Genomic DNA, 16614 nt, shown 5'->3' with positions numbered 1-16614 from the left:
ATAGCATTATTCATTATATTATAATTGTCTCTTCTCTTGTGTGTCTCCCCACTAAACCAATATCCTTGATGGGAGAACTGTATCTGATCCTGATATTCCCTGTGTCTAGTACAATTCTAAGAACCACTTAGTATAAAAACACACTGAATGAAAGAAAATGAGTAATAGGTATATATAGGGCAACTAAAATTTTGGATAAGGATGCATACAGGGAGACTGTAGAGAGAAAAGGAATTCCAAAGGAAGAACTCTGAAGAATACTAACATTTAAAGATGAGAAAAGAATTCAAAAGAGACCACGAAAAGGTACCAGACTAGGAGAAAAACAGAAGTGTTGTGTCACAAAAACCCAGAAAAGCAACAATGTTTGCCTATGTCTTAGCATCCAGCACAACGCCTGGCATATAGCTGATGCCATAATTACCTTAATTTGTTGAATTTAAATAAAGGAAATAATATTTTAATCATGATGTTGTGAGAGTGTTAAGTGTTGCAGAAAAGTCCAGTTAAATAAGGACTAAATTTTATTTATTGGTGAACTTGGTGGCAACAATTTTAAGAGCATGTAGGTGGAAATCAGATGAAAAAGAACTAAATGCAGGAGGTTACAGGGCAGTGAGCAAGTGAAGCAAGCTAAACAACTTCCCAGGACACAGCAGCACACTTGGAGGGGAATCATAATGAGAGATGAACATGTTTTTGTTTGTTTTTTTTTTAAATTTTTTTTAACATTTATTTATTTTTGAGAGACAGAGACAGAGCATGAGCAGGGGAAGGGCAGATAGAGAGAGAAGGAGACACAGAATCTGAAGCAGACTGCAGGCTCTGAGCAAGCTGTCAGCACAGAGCCCGATGTGGGGCTCAAACCCACAAACCATGAGATCATGACCTGAGCCGAAGTCAGATGCCCAACCGACTGAGCCACCCAGGCGTCCCGAGAGATGAACATGTTTTAATGCATGAATGGAAAATATGAGTAGGAAAAGAGATTGAAAATATGAAAAGGGAAATGACATGAGGATTATGGTTCCCACCCCCAAAAAGGCAAGACAGTTAGTTCCAAATACAATGAAGCCTATTTCTTCCACTGGAAAAACAAACAAACAAAAAAACAAAAACAAAAACAAGGAGGAAAGACATTTTGTCTGAAGGCAGAGGACATGAAATTATGGGAGTATCTTCTTGATGGCTTCATTTTCTGTATGAAGATGCTATTATCTGCTAAGAGTGAAAGGAAAGGTAGTCAAGGAGAGGGATTAAGAAGAAAAGAGATGATCTAAAATAACTGCCGTAGACAGAGGATTTGACAAGAGAAACAGAGAAATCATGTAAGCCAACAAAAAGGGGCTAGTGTTGTTTTAGTGGCATGGGTTCCTGTGATTCCTCAAAAAAGCTCAATAGGCAGTTTGGAGGGGAAAAGCGGAGACAGTGGAATTAATCACAGGTTACTTTGATCTCAAGTGGGTGCTGGGAGGACAAGGGAAGAGAGGAATGGCAGGAAAGCAGTTAAAGGGTGAGCAAGGGTCTAGGTCCCTTAGGGAAGGAAATTAAGACAAGGAACCAATGAAGGGGAAATAGAGAATCAGAGAGCCTGGCGGTCTCAAACATGTCAGAGTGTAGGAATAAAAAAGTGAATGATCCGGAAAGAAAGCTGGAGACAGGTTTAATTTTAAAATGTTTAAATTTAAAATCTATCTGGAAGAATAAAGAATACTCGGGAAAATTCTTCCAAAAATGTTAATAATCAGAAGCTTCTATTAATTGCATCAGCAGAGTGATGGTTCAAAACCAGATCTCAGAAATACATCTAAGTCGAAATGAGAATCTGAGAGCTGATACAGGGGAATTTCAAACCAGTGAAGAAAGAAAAGTGTTTAATAAATGAGGTTAGCGGCTGGCTAGCCATTTGGAGATAGATAAAAATGGATCCAGACCTCTCCCTTTACACCAATGTAAATTAAAAAAAAAAAAATCCAAAATTTAATGTAAACTGATTAAAGCATATAATAAAGATTTCACAGCTGTAGCAGTTTCAGGTAAAGAAAAGACTCGGTGGCATGTGAGGAGCTATAATGGAGTGAAAACAAAGTGCACTGTCATGGAGAAGAAACTCTCAGCCTAGGACTACTGCCAGAGGTATCTAAGTCCCAAAGATGCCATAACCAACAAAGTTAACCTACTCAAAAATAAATAATCAAAAATGACTGTCTCTATTTTGAAATGCACCATGTTTCTAAAAGTTAGAAATCCCAAACCCAAACCGCTAAGTCCTGCCTCAGTCGGATACTTGAGGTTGGATCATACATGTTCCCCGACAGGGTCCACATGCACTTTGGGATTTAAAACATGATGGTATGCATTGCAGGGATTTCCTCTTCAGACTCTGAATTTAGTGACTAAGTCCTTAATTACTGTCATTGCTGATTTAAAATTTTATGTAGATAAATCTTAAGCTAATCTGATCAATTTCCTTAACTCGTGGACTTCCACTTACAAACTTGCCTCTGGAGTTATTTTTACCTCCTACATTCAGTTTAGTATCATTATTTCAATGCGATAATAATTCTCTTGACACTGAGGAATTGATAGCAGTGATAATGATACATCCCTGGTGCCCATCAACTTGGTTTTGGTTTGTTATTTTAATTATATAGCATATATCTGAATCTTATTAGATAATCCTTAAACTTAGTAACTTTGTTACCATCCTCCAATAGACCATTACCTCTTCTTGCTCTTCTTCATCATACTCCTCTTGTTCTGCAGCATCATCATCCTCATCATCATCGCCTTCTTTATTTTTCTCTTTGCTTCCTTCTTTCTCTTCATTTTCCTCATCTGATTTTTCACCATCACCTCTCTTTTCCAATTCCTGGTATAAATGAACTTCATTAATTAAAAAATATTTTATTTTATTTTATTTTTTTCTGAGAGAGAGAGAGAGGGAGACAGAGAAGGAGAGCACATGAGTAGGAGAGGGGCAGAGGGAAAGGATCCAAAGTGGACTCTGTGCTGACAGGCTGACAGCAGCAAGCCCGATGTGGGGCTCGAGCTCATGAACTGTGAGTTCACGACCTGAGCGGAAGTTGGATGCCCAACCAACTAAGCCACCTAGGTGCCCTTGAACTTCATTAACTTAGATGGAATTCACTGGACTTTAACCTCCCTGCTTAGTTCAGGAGAACATAGTTAACCTATCATCTTATTCTAAAACTCCAGGCCACCACCTAGGAAACTGTGAGTTCACTCAAGAAAGGAGGAACTCTTGGGGCGCCCAGGTGGTTCAGTCAGTTAAGTGTTCGACTTCAGCTCGGGTCATGACCTCACAGTTTGTGAGTTCAAGCCCCATGTCAGGCTCTGTGCTGACAACTTGGAGCCTGGAGCCTGCTTCAGATTCTGTGTCTCCCTCTTTCTCTATTCCTCCCCTGCTTATGCTCTGTGTCTGTCTCTTAATAATAAATAAACATTTTTTAAAAATTAAAAAAAAAAGGAGGGACTCTCTGTCTTCTCATTACACTAGCATTTACTTTGTTTTTGTTAGTTCATAACTAGATCTCAGGTATTGCTAGGGTATCAGCTCTAATGCACAATGCTTTATTTTTATGATTTCCTTCCTACCTCCTTCTAAAATATTGAGTTGATTCAGTTTATGGAGAGACACTTTCAGGATGTTATTCTCTTGTCCTTCCAACATGAAAGGAGAAAAGAGAATATAATGATAACATTTCAAAATGCCTGTTTAATTTATTTTGAGAGAGAAGGGCCAGAGAGAGAGGGAGACTCCGCACCAGCAGCACAGTGCCCAATGCAGGTCTCGAACTCACGAACTGTGAGATCATGACCTGAGCCAAAGCAAAATCAAGAGTCAAATGCTTAACTGACTGAGCCACCCAGGTGCCCTTTATTTATTTACTTTTAAAGTAAGCTTTATTGTCAACCTGGAGCTTGAACTCAGGACCCTGAGATCAAAAGTTGAATGCTCTCTGGGGTGCCTGGGTGGCTCAGTCGGTTAAGCGACTGACTTCAGCTCAGGTCATGATCTCCTGGTTCATGAATTCGAGCCCTGCGAATATAAAATAGTGTTTATAGATCTTTTGAAGTGTCTGTAAATACGTACACACATACACACATACCCACATATAATGATGCTATGTTGACATTAACATATGGAGTTTTTTCTTTTCTATTTTAATCATATTGCGGTAAAGAGGCCTACAACCCATGAATATTGTGTAGTTAAAAGAAAACTGTGCTACCATGTTTATTTAACTCTGTGAAAAGTATACACTATATCTGAAAAATCCTGCTATTAGCTATTATTTCACAATTAGATATACACTTATTCAAGCTAATTAAGGAAAGTATTTTTCAAATATAGAATTCATTCAGTGCTGTGTATGACTAGGAAGTCTTTATTTCCATTACTGCCACCTCAAATATATTTAAATAAATAACAACTTTGTTTCTACCACGTAGATCTAAATCAAACCCATAAAATACTTAAATCGGTGAACTATTGCAGATAACTGCAATTTAAAAAAATGATCTCAGAGCCACACACATTCTCTCACTACTTTATTCTTTTTGTGTTAAACTGCTATTTTTGGTTTGTCTGCTTATTAGTCTCCATTTTCTCCTCTGTGAGATTTAACTATTTACCCCTACTATCTTACAGATGTGTTGTAAGAACAATGTGATTGACATAACATGAAAACACTTTGCAAACAGTTAACTTACAGAAAGGGAACAGTTCTTCTAGTTTAAATAATACATAGCTACCCTACAGAGAGGGCTTCCTGTAAATCAAACAGATACAAGCTCAAATATTAGTTTACTGCTGTCTGATTATTCACACATTAATCATGAGATCTGACTGTATGTTACTCCTTCTCCATCCACAGAAGCTTTTTTTTTTTTAAGTTTATTTATTTATTTTGAGAGAGACAGCACGAGGATGGGAGAGGCAGAGAGAGAGGGAGAGACAATCCCAACCAGGCTCCATGCTGTCAGCACAGAGTCCCATGTGGGGCTCAATCCCACGAACTGAGAGATCATGACCTGAGCCAAAACCAAGAGTCAGACGCTTAACTGACTGAGCCACCCAGGCGCCCCCAAATAAGTTTTATTATAATAAATTTGCAGCTACTTTTGCTAAAGAAATGAAACAATAATAGAGTCATCCAGAAGCTAATTTTACTCTTTAACTCAGAGTTAATAAAGCTAACTCATTTAGATTTCTAGATTTAAAACTCTAATTTTAACAATGTGCAAAATGAAAAAGGTGTTTAAATGTAGAAAACCTGGAAGCATCATTTGTTCTGATGAGACTACATTCAGATCAATCTTCCTTATAGCACATGTCATATGCAGTTTTGAGAAGCTTTGACAACAGTCTGAATCTGTGTTCAGTTAATATAAGTTGGCAAGTTCTGCAACCTCATCCATCATTCTACCACAGTTAAACCTGACAGTTATCACTTTTCCTTCAATATCCTCCTGGCTTTATTTTCATACATGTTATCTCCAGCTCAAGTACTAGTTAAAAAATAAAATAACAAACATGAGTTTCTGTTACCACATAGCTATGCCAACTTGACCAAACAAGTAAAAGTTTTCTTTATTTTTATTTTTTAATGTTTATTTTATTTTTGAGGGAGAGAGAGGGGGAGAGAGAGAGAGAGAGAGAGAGAGAACGTGTGTGAGCCAGTGGGGGAGGGGCAGAGAGAGAGGGGGACAGAGGATCTGAAGCAGGCTCCATGCTGACAGCAGAGAACCTGATGTGGAGCTTAAACTCAGGAACTGTGAGATCATGACTTGAGCTGAAGTTGGACGCTTAACCAACTAAGCCATCCAGGTGCCCCAACAAGTAAAAGTTTTAAAGCCTTGACTTCCTCAATTGGTATAACCTCCATTGAGAGTGATCTGTCAATATTCATCCCTATTTTCTAATACACATAAGAATTGACCCAAGAAATGCACTTCAAGAAATCTACTTTACATATGTATAATGACATACTTAATATGAATTCACTACAGCACTGTTTATAATAGCAAAACACTAGATGAAACATTAAGTCCATCAATCGGGTATTGGTTCAATAAACTATGATTCATTCTTATAGGGTAGGCAAAAAAGGAGAAAAAAAAAAGGATGAGGCAAGTCTATACAGACTGACATAGAATCATCTCCAATTGATTACAAGTAATAAAATGAAAATGCAGAAGAGTGTAATATGCTAACTTTTGTCTTTAAAACGAAAAAGAAAAAAATCTGTATTTGTTATACATAAACTATTTCTGAAAGATCTGTAAGAAACAGGGAATACTGATTGTCTATAAGGGGGGAACTGGATGGTTAGGCGCAAGAATGGGAGGAGAAATTTTCAGTTTATTAACCTTTTGGATACTTTCTCTTTTTTATTTTTGAAATATTAAAAACAATGAAGATATAAACTTAAGTTCCGTAAGATGTACTTTTCTCTCAAAGCACTCAACATGAGACAGAAAAAAAGCATTAAAAAAGTACATATACAATAATAGGAAAAAACAATGAGAGGTTTTTAAAAGAAATACATTTCAGGGGGTGCCTGGGTGGCTCAGTCGGTTAAGAGTCTAACTCTTGACATTCGCTCAGGTCATGATCTTGCAGTTGTGAGACGAGCCCTGGGTCGATCTCTGTAGTAAGCATGGAGCCTGCATGAGATTCTCTCTTTCCCTCTCTGCCCCTTCCCCTTTTGTGCATATGCACTCTATCTCTGTCTCTCTCTCACAATAAATAAACTTAAAAAATAATTTAAAAATATTAAAAAAAATACATTTTAGGTATATAAAACTCTTTTGTGTTTCTTTCCAATACATAATTCCAGTGCCGGGGAAAGTAAGAATACACAGACATTCAAGGGGAAAATAGGATACATGGGAAAGGAAGTAGGCGACAGAAGGTAAGGTAAGTTGACAGGTAAGTGGTAATGAAGGACAGGATGGAGCCTCCTTATCTACCAGCCAACAATGTTCAAATCCTTCTAGTTACCCTGTGTGCTGGGATTGGTTTTGCCAAATCTAGGTACGATTAACAAGTGAGAGAAGGTGTAAAGAGTGAAGAAGGTGAAGGAGGCATGATACTTTTACAGCTTGCTCTTACGGTAAGAAGAAAACCTTACCTCGATTTTTTTCAATACATCTGCAGTATTAGTGAGTGACGCGCCTTTGCCCGTAGCCTTTGCTTTTTGGGATTTGGGGCCTGCTAAAGTAAAACCGCTGTTAACATATATTTCTATAACAGAAACTGTGTATTATATTTCATATGCTGTCTAGCATAGTGATATGTCCTACTGGGCAGTCACCCAATTTGCACACTGAATTTTCCAAAAGAATAACAAAATCAATCAGCATGCCTCCCCAATTTTCCATGATCAGGAGTCAACGATAATCACTTAATAGGAAGTTTTTTAAGACCGTAACCACATATCTTTTTACTAGCACTGAAAATCTGTACTGGCAATTAATGTTATTAAGCCCAAATGCTAAAATGTTACTTCAGGAAGAAGCACCAGAGGACCAGTGAAAGAATCTCACAAATATATCATCTGCATTGGCTTCTTGGTCACTGATTGGTGTACTTTGTTTTAAGTAGGGCAATTTGACCAGGTTCGGAAAATAAAAAAACAAGTGCAGAATAAATAAATAAATAAATAACCATTTGTCAATGGTTAAGGAAATGAGAAAGAGGTTATATTCACACAACATAAGCATTATCTTTGGAATGAAGATTAAAATGGCTACCCTGAATATGCCCATTATATGAACCTGAAAAGTCAAAGCAGTATAAATGTTTTAATGGCATTGGGGTAATTTTTTTGAGCCATATAAAAAACATTGCATTTTGAAGCTATTGTAAAACTTCAGGGCATAGAGAATTATTTCACATATAGATCCTTCCAGTCAGTCACCAAGGCATTATGATATGCTACAAAATTGTCCCATTGTGATTGAAAGTATTATAGTCCTTTCCCCAAATCAAGCTAAATACCTAGAAATTACTTGGCAACACAGGAAAATATAGCTCAGAAATATGTAATTTTGTTAAAGATTAACATTTAACTTATAAAAGAAGAAATTTCTAGATTGTGGTAGATGACCCATAACTGATGGAATTACAATTTACTGTGTTACATACCAAATTGCCCTTTAGGGAGTCACTGAACTCAGAACCCCAAACATATTTATGTGAAGTTTTGTTCAAAAAAAGGTAATAGGTAGATTTAATCATGGGTAACTTTTTCTGTTCCCCTTGAGGGTAAAGACTGTTTAATTTGAACTGGAGCACATAAAATATAGTATCATATATGAACTAGATTTCAATATATATTATGATATTGAAATCAGAAAACATTAGCTAAGAATATAGTTTACTCACATAATGAAGTCTTTTTCTCTAAGAATCTTCTGTTGAATTATTTAAATTTCATAACACATAAGTCTGTTTAATGGGTATTATAGAACATGGTCAGGTAAATGAACTTATTAAAAACTACTAATTTCTTAACCAAGAAAGTCAGTTGCCAAAAGGCAACTAAGTATCTTTTGCTATTTATTAAACTGTTTTTACATAATCACTAATTCTTTTATGTACAACTGGGGAGAAGTGTCAAATTTCCAAAATTTGTTAAAAGACTGTTTTAACCTCAAAACATGAACAGGCATTTTTCCCTCATCTTTGGCCAAATACATGCATATATTTGAATTTTTGTTTGTTTCTTTCAATATCTGCCAATAGCTGGTTCTTCAAGAAAAAACTTTTTCAGCCTTTGGCCCTTTGGGTACTATTTACTTTCATGTAAATCAGTAGAGGCCATCTTAACAAAAAGGAGAGTATAAGTTTACCAGGAATAAAACACAAAAACTATACAATATGCAAAAAAAAAAAAAAAAAAGCTCAGAATGGAAACAAAGTTTTATGGTTGTTGTTTTGTTTTTTAACAAATGGAAATTCTGACACACTGGAAGTTTTAACTAATAATCAATGTGTATATAAAGTTCCAGGGATGAGTAGTCAGTGGGATGTATTTGAAAAAATTAATTTTTCCAAATCAGATACATTCTTTTTGGCTCTTTAAAGTCTGCTACAAATTTACGATCCACTAGGACATGACCAGTATCATTAATGCACATGTTATTATATTGTAAAAATAATATATTTGCCCAATAAAAGCCAAAGGTATAAAAAAACAGCAGATAAAACTATTATATCTCAATGTACAATATTTTGTTTTTTAAAAAAAATTTTTTTAACATTTATTTATTTTTTGAGAGACATAGAAAGACAGAGCACAAATTGGGGAGGGGCAGAGAGAGAAGGAGACACAGAATCCGAAGCAGGCTCCAGGCTCCAAGCTGTCAGCACAGAGCCTGACGCGGGGCTTGAACTCACAAATCATGATCATGACCTGAGCTGAAGTCGGACACTTAACTGACTGAGCCACCCAGGCGCCCCTATTTTGGGTTTTTAACATAATATTTTGTACTCAATCAAGCTAAATATTCTTATATACTGTAGCTTTGAAATGAAACAAAATAGAAATACTTCCACTTTAAATACATGTGTCAGAATTTACCAAATTATATATTCAAATATATGCATTTTAATCATATGTCAATGATACCTCAATAAAGCTGTTAAAAAGGGGAGGGGGATCTCTTTCAGCAGACAGGAGATGAAGCAATACTTCCTAACTCATTCTGTGAGGCCAGCATTACCCTAATACCAAAACCAGACAAATATTATAAGTAAGGAAACAGAAGATCAATCTCTCATGAACATATAAGCAAAAATTTTCAACAAAATATTTACCACATCTAATCCCACAATGTATAGAAAGAATAATACATCACAACTAAGTAGGATTTATCTCAGGTATGTAAGGCTGGTTCAATCTTCCAAAATCAATTAACTTAATCCATCAAATTAACAGGCTAAAGAAAAAAAATCACATGATCGTATCAACAGATGCACAAAAAGCCTCTGACAAAATCAAACACCGATTCATAACGAAAAACTCTTAGTAAACAAAGAATAGAGGGAAACTTCCTAAACTTGATAAAGAATAGCCACCCAAAAAACGATAGCTACATCTAATGGTGAAAGGCTTGGCGTCATACTTAAAGGTGAAAAGTTTAACACTTTCCCACTAAGATTAAGAACCAGGCAAGAAAGTTCCCTCTCACCACTGTTTTTCAACATTGTACTAGAAGTTCTTGCTAATGCCATCAGATAAGGAAAGGATATAAGAGGTAAACAGATTGGGAAGGAAGAAATAAAACTATCTTCGTGCACAGATGACATGATCATCTATGCAGAAAATCTGAAAGAATGAGACCAAAACTCTGGAAACTAATACGTGATTACAGCAGGGTTGCAGGATACAAGGGTAATACACAAAGGTCAATAGCCTTCTTATATACCAACAATGAACAAGTGGAATTTGAAATTAAAAATCTACTACTGTTTACATTAGCACCCCCAAAATGAAACACTTAGATAAAATCTAACAAAATATGTACATAGTCTATATGAAGAAAACTATAAAACTCTGAAGAATGAAATCAAACATCTAAATAAATGGAGAGATATTACATGTTCATGGATAGTTAAGATTCAATACTGTGAAGATGACAGTTCTTCCCAACTTCATCTATAGATTCAATACAATCTCAATCAAAATCCTAGTAAGTTATTTTATAGTATCAACAAATTGTTTCTAACGTTTAAATGGAGAGGCAGAAGATCTCGAATAGGCATCGCAAAATTGAAGGAAAGAACAAGGTTGGAGGACTGACACTACCAGACTTTAAAACATACTCTACAGCTCTGATAATCAAGACTTCCCGGTAAAGGTGAAAGAATATACAAAGGTCAATGGAATAGAATAGAGAGCCCAGAAATAGACCCACAAAAATATAGAAAAAGAAGCAAAGGCCATACAATGGAGAAAAGAGTCTTTTCAACAAATGATGCTGGAACAACTAAACTTCCTCAAGCAAAAAAAAAGTGAATATAGGGGTGCCTGGGTGGCTCAGTCAGTTAAGTATCCAACTCTGGCTCAGGTCATGATCTCACAGTTTATGAGTTTGAGCCCTACATCAGACTCTGCGCTGATAGCACGGAACCAGCTTTGGATCCAGCTTTGGATCCTCTGTCTCCTTCTCTCTCTGCCTCCCCCTTTCTCTCTCAAAAATAAACAAACATTAAAAAACCTTACACTCTTCACAAAAATGAACTCAAAATGGATCACCACCTAAATACAAAACACAAAACTATAAAACTGTAGATGACCTTGAGTTTGGTAATTACCTTTTAGATGTAACACCAAAGCCACGATCTATGAAAGGAATAACTGATAAGGTGGACTTCATTAAAATTAAAAAATTCTGCTCTGCAAAAGATAATGTCAAGAAAATGAGAAGAAAAACCACAGACTGGGAGAAAATATTTGCAAAAGACGTATCTGATAAAGCACTATTTGAAATAATACAAAAAAATATTGGTCTCTCTTCCCGGTTCCTTGCACAGAACTCCTAAAACCCTTATAATTTCCTAAGTGATAAAAACACTAGAAGCATCTTTTGTTCTAATATTTAGTCTTTGACCTTAGTTCCTGGCAGAGTTCCTAATCCCTTGAAATTTACTGCGTGATAGGAGTGTCTTTTGTTCTAAGGAGACAACTCTTGGGGGGCTCCTAGACAGCTTCAGGATAAGGGCACAAGACAGATCAAACCATGATTAAAAGCCTAGAATTTTCAGCTCCATTCTCCATTCCCCTGGAGTGGAAAGGGACTTGAGACTGAGTTCATGATTGATCATACCTATGTGATGAAGCCTCTATAAAAATCCCCAAAGTATGGGCGTTTGAGGAGCTTCCAGGTTGGTAAACACATTCACATGCTGGGAAGGTGGGGCACCCCAGCTCCAGGGAGACAGAAAAGTTCCTGTGTTAGGAATCGTTCTAGACTTTACCTTATCTACCTTTTCATCTGACTGTTCATCTGTATCCACTATCATATCTTTATTAAATAATAAACCGGCAAACCTAAATGTTTCCTAGGGTTCTGTGAGCTGTTCTAGTAAATGAAATCCAAGTGGCAGGAGGGTCATAGGAACCCCTGATCTGTAGCCAAGTCGGATAGAAATTATGGGTAATCTGGGGAACCTACTACTTGTAATTGGCTTTTGAAGTGGGGAGCTGGACTGAGTCCTTAACATGTGGGGTCTGTGCTAATTCCAGTTGATTTTGGAACTGAATTAAATTGTAAGACAGCCAGCTGGTGTTGCAGAGAACTGCTTGGTGTGGGGAAAAAAAATTCCATACACCTGGTGTCAGAAATGTTGCGAGTATAGTAGTGGTAGGAGACTAAAGGAGATACAGCATGAGTAAGCTTTTCTTATAGACTGTTATCCAAGATATACAAAGAACTCCTAAAACTTCACAATAAGAACACACAGACACACACCCACACAAAACATTAAAAAATGGGCCACAGACCTCTTTCCAAACAAGATATACAAATGGCAAATAAATACATACAAAGATGCTCCACATCATAAGTCACCAGAGAAGTGCAAATTAAAACAGTAGTGAGATACTTACTATGCACCTATTAGAATGGCCAAAATCCAGAACACTACCACCAAAGGCTAGCCAGGATATATAAAATCGGGAACTGTCATTGGTTGCTGGTGGGAATGCAACATGGTAGAGCAACTTTGGAAGACTGTGGTGGTTTCTTACAAAGCTAAGTATACTCTTACCATACAATCCAGCAATCATGCTCCCTGGTATTTACTCAAAGGAGTTGAAAACTTATGTCTACACAATAGTGGATGTTTATAGCAGCTTTATTCATAACTCCCGAATCTTGGAAGCCATCAAGATGCCTGTAGTAAGGAGATGGATAAACAAACTGTCGCACATCCAGACAATGCCATATTATTAAGCACTAACAAAAAATGAGCTGTGAAGCCATGAAAAGTCATGGAGGAAAATTAAATGCTTATTATTAAGTAAAAGAAGTCAATCTGAAAAGACTACATACTGAATGCTTCCAACTATATGACATTTTGGAAAAGGCAAAGCTATGAGGACAGTAAAAAGATCAGTGGTTGCCAGGGGTAAGGAGGAGAAAGAGATGAATAGGCAGAGCACAGAGAATTTTTAAGGCAGTGAAAGTACTCTGTATGATATTACAATGGTGCATGCATATCATTATATATTTGCCTTTACCCACAGAATGTACAATACCAAGAGTGAATCCTAATGTAAACTATGGACTCTGTGTAATAATGATATGTCAAGGTAGGATCCGTAATTGTAACAAATGTATCACTCTGGTGGGGGATATTAATAATGGGGGAGGCTATGCATGTATGGGGGCAGGAAGTATAAGGGAAACCTGCACTTACCTGCTCAATTTTGCTGTGAATCCAAAACTGCTCTAAAAAATGAAGTCTATTTCACTCAGATCAATGGAACAGAATAGAGAACCCAGATATGGACCCACAAAGTATGGCCAACTAATCTTTGACAAGGCAGGAAAGAATATCCAATGGAATAAAGACAGTCTTCTTCAGCAAATGGTGCTGGGAAAACTAGACAGCAACATGCAGAAAAATGAACCTGGACTACTTTCTTACACCATACACAAAAATAAACTCAAAATGGATGAAAGAACTAAAAAAACAGGAAGCCATCAAAATCCTCGAGGAGAAGGCAGGCAAAAACCTCTCTGACCTTGGCCACAGCAACTTTTTACTCAACATGTTTTTGGAGGCAAGGGAAACAAAAGCAAAAATGAACTATTGGGACCTCATCAAAATAAAAAGCTTCTGCACAGTGAAGGAAACAATCAGCAGAACTAAAAGGCAAACGACGGAATGGGACAAGGTATTTGCAAATGACATATCAGATAAAGGGTTAGTATCCAAAATCTATCAAGAACTTATCAAACTCAACACCCAAAAAACAAGTAATCCAGTGAGGAAATGGGCAAAAGACATGAATAGACACTTCTCCAAAGAAGACATCTAGATGGTCAACTGACACATGAAAAAATGCTCAACATTACTCATCATCAGGGAAATACAAATCAAAACCACAATGAGATACTATCTCACACCTGTCAGACTGGCTAACATTAACAACTCCGGCAACAACAGATGTTGGCAAGGATGCGGAGAAAGAGGATCTCTTTTGCACTGCTGGTAGGAATGCAAACTGGTGCAGCTACTCTGGAAGACAGTATGGAGGTTCCTCAAAAAATTAAAATCGAACTACCCTACAACCCAGCAATTGCACTACTAGATATTTATCCAAAGGATAGAGGTATGCTGTTTCAAAGGGGCACATGCACTCCAATGTTTATAGTGGCACTATCAACAATAAAGTGTGGAAAGAGCATAAATGTCCATCGATGGATGAATGGATAAAGAAGATGTGGGTATATATATATATACATACACACACACAATGGAGTACTACTCAGCAATCAAAAAAGAATGAAATCTTGCCATTTGCAACTACCTGGATGGAACTAGAGGGTATTATGCTAAGCGAAATTAGAGAAAGACAAATATCATATGACCTCACTCATATGAGGACTTTAAGATACAAAACAGATAAACATAAGGGAAGAGAAGCAAAAATAATATAAAAACAGGGAGGGGGACCAAACATAAGAGATTCTTAAATATGGAGAACAAACAGAGAGTTGCGGGAGGGGGGATGTGCTAAATGGGTAAGGGGCATTAAGGAATCTACTCCTGAAATCATTGTCACACTATATGCTAACTAACTTGGATGTAAATTAAAAAAAATAAATTAAATAAAATGGTAAAAAAAAAAATGAAGTCTATTTAAAAAGCAAAATGCAAAATATCAGGCCTAGAAAAAAAGAGAGGGGTAAGGGAGGAAATCTCTTCTGCTTAATTGCTAACCCTACTGTTATTAACCTGTCTGGCTACTTCCCTTTTTCTCTATTCTTTTTTTATAAATTTTACAAATGTTTATTTTTTATTTATTTTCAATTTTTTTCTAATGTTTATTTATTTACTTTTGAGAGAGAGAGAGAGAGACAGAGCGCAAATGCAGGGGAGGGACAGTGAGAGCTGTCAGCACAGAGCCAGATATGGGGTTGAATCCACGAACTGTGAGATCATGACCTGAGCTGATGATGTCAGACCCTTAACGGTCTGAGCTACCCAGGTGCCCCTATGTTTATTTATTTTTGAGAGAGAGAGAGAGACAGAGAGAGACAGAGAGACAGAGAGAGACAGAGAGACAGAGAGAGAGTCAGCGGGAGAAGGGCAAAGTGAGAGGGAGACACAGATCTGAAGTAGGCTCCAGGCTTTGAGCTGTCAGTACAGAGCCTGACACGAGACTCGAACCCACAGACTGTGATATCATGATCTGAGTTGAAGTCAAGACACTTAACTGAGTCACCCAGGCACCCCTCTTTCTTTCTTTCTTTCTTTCTTTCTTTCTTTCTTTCTTTCTTTCTTTCTTTCTTTCTTTCTTTCTTTCTTTCTTTCTTTCTTTCTTTCTCTTTCTTTCTTTCTTTCTTTCTTTCTTTCTTTCTTTCTTTCTTTCTTTCTTTCTTTCTTTCTTTCTTTCTTTCTTTCTTTCTCTCTTTCTCTCTTTCTCTCTTTCTCTCTCTCTTTCTCCCTCTTTCTCTCTTTCTCTCTTTCTCTCTTTTCTTTCTTTCTCTCTTTCTCTCTTTTCTTTCTTTCTCTCTTTTTTCTTCCTTCCTTCCTTTCTTTCTTTCTTTCTTTTCTTTCTTTCTTTCTTTCTTTCTTTCTTTCTTTCTTTCTTTCTTTCTTTCTTTCTTTCTTTTAATGTTTATTTATTTTTGAGAGAGAGAGACAGAGAATCCCAAGCAGGCTCTGTGCTATCAGCACAGAGCTACACGGGGCTTGAACTCAAGAACCATGAGATCATGACCAAGTATCAAGAGCTGGACATTCAACTGACTGAACCATCCAGGCACCTCATTTCTTTAGTCTTCATATCCAAATTTCCCAAACATTCATCTACGCTCTCTGTCCCTTTTTCCTAAATTCCCATTTACTGTTTAATCCATTCCAATCTGAATTCCATGCTTACAAATCTTTTAAAAAGCTCTCCCTGAGGGCAACAATGATCAATAAGTCAAAAATTAGTTTACATTTTCCAATCTGTATCTTACTTGACCTCATAGCAATTTTGTTTAACCTCCTTTAACACTGTTGATCACCATTTGAAATGGTCTGTATTTCTTGCATACTCTTGCTTCTGTGACTCCACTCTCTTCTGGTTCTCCCCTCTCCCTCCCCATCCCTTCTCCTTCCATCTCCTTTCTTTGCTGATTCAACCTCCTCTACCAGCCCATTAAATTTTGGCATTCCTCCAAGTTTAGGCTTAGGCCCTCATTTCTTCTAGTTCTCTAATTTCAGCCTAGATAATCTCACCCTTCCTCACAGTTTCAATTATAGTACCTATGCTGATCCCTATCATCTCCATTTTGAAGTCCATCCCCCTGTATCCAACAACATGCTCAACATTTCTATTTGTATATTTCAAACGAAAC

At 36.9% G+C, this 16614-nt stretch overlaps 1 protein-coding gene across 2 annotated transcripts in view; it reads right to left on the bottom strand.

The window, feature by feature from the left end:
* POLR3G (RNA polymerase III subunit G) overlaps positions 1-16614 on the bottom strand; it is a 43616-nt gene that overhangs the window by 5174 nt on the left and 21828 nt on the right. Inside the window, exons 6-7 of one of the 2 annotated variants that reach the window (XM_019836704.3) lie at positions 7161-7240; positions 2726-2872 (exon numbers count right to left, since the gene is read on the bottom strand). In XM_019836704.3, coding sequence (XP_019692263.1) covers positions 2726-2872; positions 7161-7240 — 227 coding nt within the window. Of the gene's footprint in view, positions 1-2725; positions 2873-7160; positions 7244-16614 lie in introns of both variants that reach the window. The other variant, XM_019836669.3, reaches the window with a different exon arrangement.

The sequence above is a fragment of the Felis catus genome, chromosome A1 (genome assembly GCF_018350175.1).
Source record: "Felis catus isolate Fca126 chromosome A1, F.catus_Fca126_mat1.0, whole genome shotgun sequence".
In the NCBI taxonomy this organism is placed as follows: Eukaryota; Metazoa; Chordata; class Mammalia; order Carnivora; family Felidae; genus Felis; species Felis catus.
Note: the sequence above shows the minus strand (reverse complement) of the source record. Positions and strands in the feature narration are given on the sequence as shown.